At 42.6% G+C, this 12,936-nt stretch overlaps 1 protein-coding gene across 2 annotated transcripts in view; it reads right to left on the reverse strand.

The window, feature by feature from the left end:
• The window catches only part of LOC133542800 (CKLF-like MARVEL transmembrane domain-containing protein 3), a 17,809-nt gene extending 5,810 nt beyond the window's left edge, over window positions 1-11,999 (reverse strand). Inside the window, exons 1-3 of one of the 2 annotated variants that reach the window (XM_061886970.1) lie at window positions 11,710-11,999; window positions 1,029-1,184; window positions 897-961 (exon numbers count right to left, since the gene is read on the reverse strand). In XM_061886970.1, coding sequence (XP_061742954.1) covers window positions 897-961; window positions 1,029-1,184; window positions 11,710-11,826 — 338 coding nt within the window. In that variant the 5' untranslated portion in view covers window positions 11,827-11,999. Of the gene's footprint in view, window positions 1-865; window positions 962-1,028; window positions 1,185-11,709 lie in introns of both variants that reach the window. The other variant, XM_061886969.1, reaches the window with a different exon arrangement.
• Window positions 12,000-12,936: the final 937 nt, after the last annotated feature.

A 12,936-nucleotide genomic window follows, 5' to 3' on the forward strand; every position in this document is an offset into this window, starting at 1 on the left:
GTTTTTTTTTATTAAATGTACTTTTCATGATGGTATCCTTACATCACACTCAAATTTTTAAGCGCAGGCCTAAATTTACCGCATGCCTTTGGTAAGCGCCAGAGTGAGAAGAATACTACTGCGTAGTTTAGGTAAATACGAATGTGTTCCTGTGTACTTACTACTTCTACTTGGTAGTAGTAGTAAGTGCTTACGTGTTCCTGTGTACTTACTATTGCTACTGGGTAGTTTAAGAAAGTACACATGTGTTCCTGTGTACTTACTACTTCTACTGGGTAGTAGTAGTAAGTACTTACATGTTCCTGTGTACTTACTACTCCTACTGTATAATAGTAGTAATTACTTACGTGTTCCTGTGTACTTACTACTCCTACTGGATAGTAGTAGTAAGTACTTACGTGTTCTGTGTACTTACTACTCCTACTGGATAGTAGTAGTAAGCACTTACGTGTTCCTGTGTACTTACTACTCCTACTGGGTAGTAGAAGTAAGTACTTACGTGTTCCTGTGTACTTACTCCTTCTACTGGGTAGTAGTAAGTAATTAAGTGTTCCTCTGTACTTACTACTCCTACTGGATAGTAGTAGTAAGTATTTAGGTGTTCCTGTGTACTTACTACTACTCCTACTGGGTAGTAGTAGTAAGTAGTTAAGTGTTCCTGTGTACTTACTACTACTCCTACTGGGTAGAACAGAGAGTTTGTTGATTAGACTGAGCCCTGCTGCCGCCTGTCTGCAACCGTGTGCATCGTCCTAACATGAATACTAGTGCGTAGTAGTCTCAGGGGGTTCCTGGGCCCCCATGTGAGAACCAGGGTTTGAGGTTCTACTGCTATTGAAGAAGTAGTGAACAAGCGGGTGTTTACCCCTGCAGCCTTGGAGGAGGCGTCCACATACTTGGAGACTGCGATGATGGAGATGATGAAGTAGATGATGGCGGCCGTCACACATCTCATGAAGTCCTTCCAGAGGAAGAAAGGTGATTAGTCAGGGAAGAAAACACGCCAGCGCACTTCTTCTTCTTCTTACCGTGAGAGGCCACAGGAAGCCGGTGAACCTCTGGTTGAATCCAGTGGAGTAGGCGAAGAGCAGGAAGAGGGCGGCCAGGAACTCCAGCAGGGGGACGGTCACGAAGGCGGCTGCCGTGGACGCCGCGAAGCACACGAAGTCTATGAAGGACACCACCTGGGAGGACACACACACACACACACACACACACACACACACACACACACACTTCACTGTGGACTGAACTTCATAGTCCAACTCTCAAACTTCTAGTCTGTTTATTTTTCTAATCTATTTCCTGATTACTATCTTTTTTGTTTACTTCACTCACCATCCATTAGACCAGTGGTAGGGAACCTATGGCTCTAGAGCCAGATGTGGCTCTTTTGATGACTGCATCTGGCTCTCAGACAAATCTTAGCTGACATTGCTTAAAACGATAATTATGAATAATTTCGCTGGTAATCACAGTACTAAAAATAACGAGCAAAATATAAAACATTCTGATGCATTTCTAGCCATCCATCCGTTTTCTACCGCACCTGTTCAAGAAGTCGCATTAATGGTAAGAAGTATTTTATGTCAGCTTGCTGCGGGGTCGTTCTCCCAGGAAGGCGGACGGACTACTCGGGACATGGCATTTAGGTAAAAACATGATTTAATTTTAACTAAAAAAATATACAAACAAAAATCGCTCACAGCGGAGGCACAACTTGGGCGAAAGAAAAAAGCTAACGCATAAACAGACTAAGAAAATAATCCATCCATCTATCCATCCATCATCTTCCGCTTATCCGAGGTCGGGTTGCGGGGGCAGCAGCCTAAGCAGGGAAGCCCAGACTTCCCTCTCCCCAGCCACCTCGTCTAGCTCTTCCCGGGGGATCCCGAGGCGTTCCCAGGCCAGCCGGGAGACATAGTCTTCCCAACGTGTCCTAGGTCTTCCCCGTGGCCTCCTACCGGCTGGACGTGCCCTAAACACCTCCCTAGAGAGGCGTGCGGGTGGCATCCTGACCAGATGCCCGAACCACCTCATCTGGCTCCTCTCGATGTGGAGGAGCAGCGGCTTTACTTTGAGTTCCTCCCGGATGGCAGAGCTTCTCACCCTATCTCTAAGGGAGAGACCCGCCACACGGCGGTGGAAACTCATTTGGGCCGCTTGTACCCGTGATCTTATCCTTTCGGTCATGACCCAAAGCTAATGATCATAGGTGAGGATGGGAACGTAGATCGACCGGTAAATTGAGAGCTTTGCCTTCCGGCTCAGCTCCTTCTTCCCCACAACGGATCGATACAACGTCCGCATTACTGAAGACGCCGCACCGATCCGCCTGTCGATCTCACCATCCACTCTTCCCTCACTCGTGAACAAGACTCCTAGGTACTTGAACTCCTCCACTTGGGGCAGGGTCTCCTCCCCAACCCGGAGATGGCACTCCACCCTTTTCCGGGCGAGAACCATGGACTCGGACTTGGAGGTGCTGATTCTCATTCCGGTCGCTTCACACTCGGTTGCGAACCGATCCAGCGAGAGCTGAAGATCCCGGCCAGATGAAGCCATCAGGACCACATCATCTGCAAAAAGCAGAGACCCAATCCCGCGGCCACCAAACCGGAACCCCTCAACGCCTTGACTGCGCCTAGAAATTCTGTCCATAAAAGTTATGAACAGAATTGGTGACATAGGACAGCCTTGGCGGAGTCCAACTCTCACTGGAAACGTGTCCGACTTACTGCCGGCAATGCGGACCAAGCTCTGACACTGATCATACAGGGAGCGGACCGCCACAATAAGACAGTCTGATACCCCATACTCTCTGAGCACTCCCCACAGGACTTCCCGAGGGACACGGTCGAATGCCTTCTCCAAGTCCACAAAGCACATGTAGACTGGTTGGGCAAACTCCCATGCACCCTCAAGAACCCTGCCGAGAGTATAGAGCTGGTCCACAGTTCCACGACCAGGACGAAAACCACACTGTTCCTCCTGGATCCGAGGTTCGACTACGAACATAAATCAAACAAAACTTACTTGGCATGGCATGAAGCATGAAACTATGGCAAGGCATGAAACAAGTCAGCACAGGGCGACTGACTGGCAAAGACGAGCTTAAATACTGCCTCTGATTAGTGCTCGGGAAGCAGGTGAGCGGGCATTTTGTCCACCAGAGACAGGTGGACAAAATGAGTAACCAATCAAACCAGACAAGGGAGTGGAAAAAAAACAGGAACTTAAAGAGTCCAAAGGACAAACAGCACATGGCCAAACAAAAACATGACATTTTATTTATTATCGGTTAGCTTCAGAATAACAATGTTATTAAAAAGAATAAGAGACTTATTATACTCTGAAATGTTGGTCTTACTTAAAAATGCACGCATTTAGTTGTATTCAGTGTTAAAAAGTATGATATGGCTCTCACGGAAATACATTTTGAAATATTTGGCTTTCATGGCTCTCTCAGCCAAAAAGGTTCCCGACCCCTGCATTAGAAGCTGCTGTCTCCCTCCGCATATACACATACATATATACTCTATATCAGGGGCGCTCACACTTTTTCTGCAGGCGAGCTACTTTTCAATTGACCAAGTCGAGGAGATCTACCTCATTCCTATTTATAATTTATATTTATTTATTTATGAAAGAGACATTTTTGTTAACAAGTTAATGGTGTTTAATGATAATACAAGCATGTTTAACACACATAGATTCCTTTCTTTCATGAAAACAAGAATATAAGTTGGTGTATTTGATTCTGATGACTTGCATTGATTGGAATCAGACAGTGGTGCTGATAATGTCCGCATTTTCAAATGGATGAAAAAAAAAGTCCTCCTTTCTGTCCAATACCACATGAAAGTGGTTGGATTTGGCATCTCATTTGTCCAACTTGCATACTCGTTTTTAAACACTTCGTTATGAGAGTAGCATATGTGTGTGGCCCTTTAATGTCTGGCAGCAGGTGAGTGACGTCAGTGAGAGTGCGGGTGGGCAAGCAAGTGAGAAAGTGGTCGCTGAGGGCGGGGGAGAAATACATTGACATCAAACTCCGTAGCTTGGTAGCTTGTGCACGCTAGCTTTGTGAGACTCTTATTTTGTTAGCACAGGCAGGATGAAACAGGTCTTTTATGGTGAAGACAGGAACTGTGCAGTCGGTCTTTAGAGTTTTGACAGTAGGTACGGAGTCTCTAGAAATAAAATGTGTTTCTCTGCGTCCGCCCTGTTAGTGATTTTTTTCTTAAATATGAGCTTGCAGCAGCCAGCGTCATCTCACAAGATCCTCGGGTGCCGAGAATGTCAAACAACTGACGAAAGTGAAGTCTTGGTATGATTGATGATTGCTCATTTTTATGTCTTTTTTTTAATACCTGGCTTGAGATCGACTGACACACCCTCCGAGATCGACGTAATGCCCACCCCTGCTCTATGTGTATAAACTATATATATATATATACATACTCTATATATATATATATGTACATATATACTCTATACATGTGTGACGGTCCACAAGTGTATGTGACAAAATGCAGCTCCACACTGCTGTCACTTCAACATATCACTGGCACCAGGTGGATTATGAATTTCTTTAATTACAGTGTCCTGTAAAACAGTGCAAATTGTGAGATTGTGAGTCCACTTGGGTCACAGGATTCTCAGTTTGGAGGCGTCACAGTTCTGATGTTTGACATGACAAACCATAGTTTCATCGTACAAACATTTGGGTGTGATCGTATAGTGTTTAGACCAAATCTTTATACTAATTATCATATTAATTTCTTCAATGGTTTCACATGTACTGACAATGGTGTGCTCAAATGAACAATAATCCTTTTTTTTATATGCAAAATACACAGTAAATTTACAGAAACTACATTTTACAGGATGTCCCTAAACACACCTCGCATCCAAAATGGCTGCTTCAAACCATGCGGTTGATAAAGCAGGCCGCGGCCTAGCCATGCTAGCATTAGCATCATAACAACAGGTGAGGACAAATATGTCAACAGCCAAACAAACACAGTGGCATGAAATATAATATTAGCTGTAAAACAGTGCAAATTGTGAGACTGTGAGTCCACTTGGGTCACGGGATTCTCTAAATAACACATCAATAATCACCAATTAGTTTACACAGTAAAAGTGTGTTATTGTCTTTAAAATATCACTCTAGGATACAGCTTTGGTCAATACCAATTAGCGAAACTTTTTATGTGTCTGTTACAAAGTAGTAATCAAAATATAAACAGTCTGTATTCACTAATTAGTCATCAATCCCGGACAATACAAAAAGGTGTCTCACCAGTTTGGAGGCCTCACAGTTCTGAGCACTTCCCACAGGTGACTAACTGTACATACCACTTCTCGCCAGCAACAGGCGCTGTTGCAACACTTCATTCATCATTTCATCAAGCATGAGGATATTCTGTTTTCTACACCGTTACATATGTATGTATGTATGTAATTATATTGTTATATATAGTGTATGTATGTAATTATATTGTTATATATAGTGTATGTATGTATTTATGTATGTAATTATATTGTTATATATAGTGTATGTATATAATTATATTGTTATATATAGTGTATGTATGTATTTATGTATGTAATTATATTGTTATATATAGTGTATGTATGTAATTATATTGTTATATATAGTGTATGTATGTATTTATGTATGTAATTATATTGTTATATATAGTGTATGTATATAATTATATTGTTATATATAGTGTATGTATGTATTTATGTATGTAATTATATTGTTATATATAGTGTATGTATGTATTTATATTGTTGTATATAGTGTATGTATATATCCATCCATCCATTTTCTACCGCTTATTCCCTTTTGGGGTCGCGGGGGGCGCTGGCGCCTATCTCAGCTACAATCGGGCGGAAGGCGGGGTACACCCTGGACAAGTCGTCACCTCATCGCAGGGCCAACACAGATAGACAGACAACATTCACACTCACTTTCACACACTAGGGCCAATTTAGTGTTGCCAATCAACCTATCCCCAGGTGCATGTCTTTGGAAGTGGGAGGAAGCCGGAGTACCCGGAGGGAACCCACGCATTCACGGGGAGAACATGCAAACTCCACACAGAAAGATCCCGAGCCTGGATTTGAACCCAGGACTGGAGGACCTTCGTATTGTGAGGCAGACGCACTAACCCCTCTGCCACCGTGAATATATATGTATGTATGTATGTAATTATAGTGTTATATATAGTGTATGTATATATGTATGTTTGGAGGCCTCACAGTTCTGAGCACTTCCCACAGGTGACTAACTGTACATACCACTTCTCGCCAGCAACAGGCGCTGTTGCAACACTTCATTCATCATTTCATCAAACATGAGGATATTCTGTTTTCTACACAGTTACATATAGACATACATATTTACATATATACTCTATACATAGACATACATATTTACATATATACTCTATACCAGGGGTCGGCAACCTTTACCACTCAAAAAGCCATTTCGACCCGGTTCACAAAAGGAGGAACCGGGTCCAGAATAGAAGCCGCACCTATTCTCACCAACATCTACTGGTGGTCCCCCCAGATAACAAGAATAAGGGCATGTTATGAAACCATTGCCTTTGACACCTTCTACCACATGCTTGCCAGTCCAGCAACATCAATCAATCAATGTTTATTTATATAGCCCCCAAATCACAAATGTCTCAAAGGACTGCACAAATCATTACGACTACAACATCCTCGGAAGAACCCACAAAAGGGCAAGGAAAACTCACACCCAGTGGGCAGGGAGAATTCACATCCAGTGGGACGCCAGTGACAATGATGACTATGAGAAACCTTGGAGAGGACCTCAGATGTGGGCAACCCCCCCCCCTCTAGGGGACCGAAAGCAATGGATGTCGAGCGGGTCTAACATGATACTGTGAAAGTTCAATCCATAGTGGCTCCAACACAGCCGCGAGAGTTCAGTTCAAAGCGGATCCAAGACAGCAGCGAGAGTCCCGTCCACAGGAAACCATCTCAAGCGGAGGCGGATCAGCAGCGTAGAGATGTCCCCAATCGATACAGGCGAGCGGTCCATCATGTTGTGAGAGGCTTCTGCAGATGCACGCACACGACTACAAGGCATACTGGGTGACATCACACTGACGGTTGTGATATAAACAACTTTAACACTTACTAATATGCACCACATTGTGAACCCACACAAAAGAAGAATAAAAAAACAGATTTCGGGAGAAAAGTCCTCACAGTAACACAACACAACAAATACCCAGAATCCTTTGCATCCATGACATTTCTGTCACGTTTGTAAATCTGATTTCACGTTTGATCATGTTTTGTTTTGTGTTCTGTTTTTTCACTTCCTGGTTGGTTTTTGTTACCATGACAACTCATTGTTTTTCACCTCGCCCTCCTAGTCACGCCCCTGTTCCTAATTATTCACAGCCACTATTTAAGTCGATTTCTTTCCGTCCATCAGTCTGGGAACATCAACTTTCATTACCCATGCCGTTCTAACTTTCATTGTTATCTACGACCTTTGCTGCTCGTTCTCCATGCCCTGGATCACCTGCCACGCACCTTGCGATTCTTGCCTCCCGTTTTTGTTGTTTTTGGGCGGCATAGCTCGGTTGGTAGAGTGGCCGTGCTCGCAACTTGAGGGTTGCAGGTTCGTTTCCCGCTTCCGCCATCCTAGTCACTGCCGTTGTGTCCTTGGGCAAGACACTTTACCCACCTGCTCCCAGTGCCACCCACACTGGTTTAAATGTAAAAATTAGATATTGGGTTTCACTATGTAAAGCGCTTTGAGTCACTAGAGAAAAGCGCTATATAAATATAATTCACTTCACTTCAGTAAGTGTTTTGTTTCAGTTGTTTATAGTCATGCCATGGTGCTGTTTCTGTTCTTAGTTCATTCATGCCAATCGAGCAAGTGTTTTCGTTTCCCGTTTATATTTTGTAGCCAAGTTTTATACCTCCTTGTGAGCGCCCTTAGTTTGTTTATTTTGTATTTAGAATTCCAAATAAAACATCATGTACCTGAATTTACGCCTGGCTCGTCCTGTAATCGAAGGAGCACACACCATCCATGTCCAAGCTTGACAACTTCCTGACTATGTTATACACCCCGTGAGCACCAAACCCCCCTCCTGCGTGGTTGAGGTGTGCTAACTTTCCTTATAGCCGCATGCTAACGTTAGGATGCTAACATATTATGCTAGCATTTTAGCTCATTTTGTACGTTCAAACTTTGAAAAACATGTATTTTAATGCCTGGCGCCTTCTTAGAAGTAGGCTAACCTTTCCTATAACTTTTATGGACAGAATTTCTAGGCGCAGTCAAGGCGTTGAGGAGTTCCGGTTTGGTGACCGCAGGATTAGGTCTCTGCTTTTTGCAGATGATGTGGTCCTGATGGCTTCATCTGACCGGGATCTTCAGCTCTCACTGGATCGGTTCGCAGCCGAGTGTGAAGCGACCGGAATGAGAATCAGCACCTCCAAGTCCGAGTCCATGGTTCTCGCCCGGAAAAGGGTGGAGTGCCATCTCCGGGTTGGGGAGGAGACCCTGCCCCAAGTGGAGGAGTTCAAGTACCTAGGAGTCTTGTTCACGAGTGAGGGAAGAGTGGATGGTGAGATCGACAGGCGGATCGGTGCTGCGTCTTCAGTAATGTGGACGTTGTACCGATCCGTTGTGGTGAAGAAGGAGCTGAGCCGGAAGGCAAAGCTCTCAATTTACCGGTCGATCTACGTTCCCATCCTCACCTATGGTCATGAGCTTTGGGTCATGACCGAAAGGATAAGATCACGGGTACAAGCGGCCCAAATGAGTTTGGGTCTCTCCCTTAGAGATAGGGTGAGAAGCTCTGCCATCCGGGAGGAACTCAAAGTAAAGCCGCTGCTCCTCCACATGGAGAGGAGCCAGATGAGGTGGTTCGGGCATCTGGTCAGGATGCCACCCGAATGCCTCCCTAGGGAGGTGTTTAGGGCACGTCCAAAGACCCAGGACACGTTGGGAAGACTATGTCTCCCGGCTGGCCTGGGAACGCCTCGGGATCCCCCGGGAAGAGCTAGACAAAGTGGCTGGGGAGAGGGAAGTCTGGGTTTCCCTGCTTAGGCTGTTGCCCCCGCGACCCGACCTCGGATAAGCGGAAGAAGATGGATGGATGGATGGATAACTTTTCCTATGCTATCATTACCATGCTAGCGTTTGATCTAATTTTGTGATTTCAAACCTCAAAATCATGGATTTTATAAATTTTGGCGCAATATAAAAAGTATGCCAACTTTTCTTATAAGTGAAGTGAATTATATTTATGTAGCGCTTTTTCTCTAGTGACTCAAAGCGCTTTACATAGTGAAAGCCAGTATCTAAGTTACATTCAAACCAGTGTGGGTGGCACTGGGAGCAGGTGGGTAAAGTGTCTTGCCCAAGGACACAACGGCAGTGACTAGGTTGGCAGAAGCGGGAATCAAACCTGCAACCCTCAAGTTGCTGGCACGGCCACTCTACTAACCGAGCTAAACCACCCCGATAATCCATCTATCGATCCATTTTTCTACAGCTTCTCCCTTTTTGTAAACCCTGCAATGACGGACTAGATTTTTTGGGTGAGCAATACAATACTTATCTGATACCCATACTTCCATGTATCAGTAATATCGATATTGGATCAGCCTTCCCAGCTCAAACATAATCCCTACTCGATTGTTGGTGAGCAATACAGTACTTATCTTAAACTGATATTACCTTGGTATCTTTAATATCGATATTGGATCAAGTCAACCCTGCAATGACTATTTTGAATGATATCATTAGTACTAATACGATACGACAACTGCAAAGACACGCACCAGATTGTTGCTAAGCAATGCATACTTATCTGATACCGACACGACTTTATCGGTACTATCGATACTGGATCGATCCCTACAGTTTCAATTCAGTATTTATCTGATAACCTTGGTATCGTTAATGTCAGATACCGCCAGCTCATACTAACTCTGCAAAGACACACACTCAATTGTTGTTGAGCAATACTGTATTTATCTTACACTGATATTACTTTGGTATCGTTGATATCGATATTGGATCAATCCTCCCAACTCCAAGTAACCCTGCAATGACGGACTCGATTGTTGGTGAGCATTACAGTACTTATGTGATACTGATACTACCATAATATCAATAATCTCGACATTGGATCAACTTTCCCAGCTTTTAATAAATTGACTGATGCTGACACTACTATGATATGGTAATATCGATACTGAATCGACCCCAAGCTCAAATATCAATACTAATAAAGTCTATCCTACCACGGTGGTATCATTGATATGCTCGATATTGGATCAGCCTTCCCAGCTCAAACGTAATCCCGACTCGATTGTTGGTGAGCAATACTGTACTTATTTTATACTGATACAACCTTAGGTATCCTTAATAACGATACTGGATCGACACCCAAACTCAAACATAAATACTAATAAAGTCTATCCTACTACGGTGGTATCATTGATATGCTAAATATTGGATCAGCCTTCCCAGCTCAAACATAATCCCTACTCGATTGTTGGTGAGCAATGCAGAATTTATCTTATACTGATATTACCTTGGTATCTTTAATATCGATACTGGATCGACCCCAAAACGCAAACGTAAATACTAACAGTCTATTCTACTACGGTGGTATCATTGATATGCTAAATATTGGATCAGCCTTCCCAGCTCAAACATAATCCTTACTCGACTCTTGGTGAGCAATACAGTATTTATCTTATACTGATATTACCTAGGTATCCTTAATATCGATATTGTATCAATTCTCCCAGCTCCAAGTCAACCCTGCAATGAGGACTCGATATTACAGTACTTATATGATATTGATACGACCATGACAGCAGTACTATCGATATTGGTTTAGCTTCCCCAGCTCTTAATAAATTGACTGATACTGACACTACTATGATAAGGTAAAATCGATACTGAATCGACCCCAAACTCAAACATAAATACTAATAAAGTCTATCCTACTACGGTGGTATCATTGATATGCTTGATATTGGATCAGCCTTCCCAGCTCAAACATTATCCCTTCTCGATTGTTGGTGAGCAATACAGTACTTATTTTATACTGATATTACCTTAATATCATTAATATCGTTACTGGATAGACCCACAAACGCAAACGTAAATACTAATGAAGTCTATCCTACCACGGTGGTATCATTAATATGCTCAATATTGGATCAGCCTTCCCAGCTCAAACATAATCCTTACTTGATTGTTGGTGAGCAATACAGTACTTATCTTATACTGATATTACCTTGATATCATTAATATCGATACTGGATCGACCCCCAAACGCAAACGTAAATACTAATAAAGTCTATCCTACCACGGTGGTATCATTGATATGCTCGATATTGGATCAGCCTTCCCAGCTCAAACATAATCCCGACTCGATAGTTGGAGAGCAATGCAGTACATATCTGATACTGCCTTGGTATCGTTAATACCGTTATTGGATCGATACCGCCAGCTCAAACGTGAACTGTGGAAAGTCTGACACCGCTATGACTCCGGTATCGTTGAGATCGACATGTGTATGCCCCCGCCCAGCCCAGGGCGCAGGAGGACCACATAGTTGGTAGACGAGCTAGAAGAAGTTGTAAAAAAGTAAAAAAGTGTTCTCTCACCACTTGGGCGATGACCAACATTCCCTTGCGGGAGGAGGCCCACTCTCTGCTGGGCAGCACCGACTGAAGCACGCTGCTGCTCGGCTGCCTGGCGTCGGGAGCTTCCATGTCTCCCATGTTTCCAGGAAAAGACGGAGGGGGAAAAAAAAAGAAGTTTAAAGTGTTTCGAGTAAAAACCAAAAAAAAAATAAAAAAGTTAGAGCTACTTTGCAGCTAGCAAGGAGAAGAAGCACGAGGATGTGGAAGCGGAAACAATGACAGCGGAAGCACGACTGCTGGCCTCATCAACATCTGTCTGTCCAGATGTGGACCCCCCCCCCCCCCCCACCTCCCCCTCACACTCTACTAATCTCTTAATTTGTCAACGTCTTCTTTCCACTTAACTGTGGACACTTAAACCAAGGTTTGATATACATAACTGGTTGAAAAAAAAAAATATATATATATATACATATATACATACACATCCATCCATCCATTTTCTACCGCTTATTCCCTTTTGGGGTATACATACATATGTGTGTGTGTATGTATAAAAAAAAATATATATATATATATATATATATGTATATGTATATATATATACACATTTACACATGTGTATATATACATTAGATTAGATAGTACTTTATTTATTCCTTCAGGAAAATTAAAATTTTCAGCACAATCCCATTCAAGATCAGACAAACATTACAGGGAGACACAACACAACACAACTTGAGGGTTGCGGGTTCGATTCCCGCTTCCGCCATCCTAGTCACTGCCGTTGTGTCCTTGGGCACCTTCTTCTTTTAGCTACTATTTCTCTTATTTTACCTTCTTTTAGCTACTATTTCTCTTATTTTAGATACTATTTCTCTTATTTTACCTTCTTCTTTTAGCTATTTCTCTTCTTTTAACTACTATTTATTTTCTTTTAGCTACCATTTCTCTTATTTTAGCTACTATTTCTCTTTTTTTTTTAGCTACTATTTCTCTTATTTTACCTTCTTTTAGCTACTATTTCTCTTCTTTTAACTACTATTTCTCTTCTTTTAGCTACCATTTCTCTTCTTTTAGCTACTATTTCTCTTCTTTTAGCTACTCTCTCTTATTTTACCTTCTTCTTTTAGCTACTATTTCTCTTCTTTTAGCTACTATTTCTCTTATTTTACCTTCTTTTAGCTACTATTTCTCTTATTTTACCTTCTTTTAGCTACTATTTCTCTTCTTTTAGCTACTATTTTT

The sequence above is a fragment of the Nerophis ophidion genome, linkage group LG25, assembly GCF_033978795.1.
Source record: "Nerophis ophidion isolate RoL-2023_Sa linkage group LG25, RoL_Noph_v1.0, whole genome shotgun sequence".
NCBI lineage: Eukaryota > Metazoa > Chordata > Actinopteri > Syngnathiformes > Syngnathidae > Nerophis > Nerophis ophidion.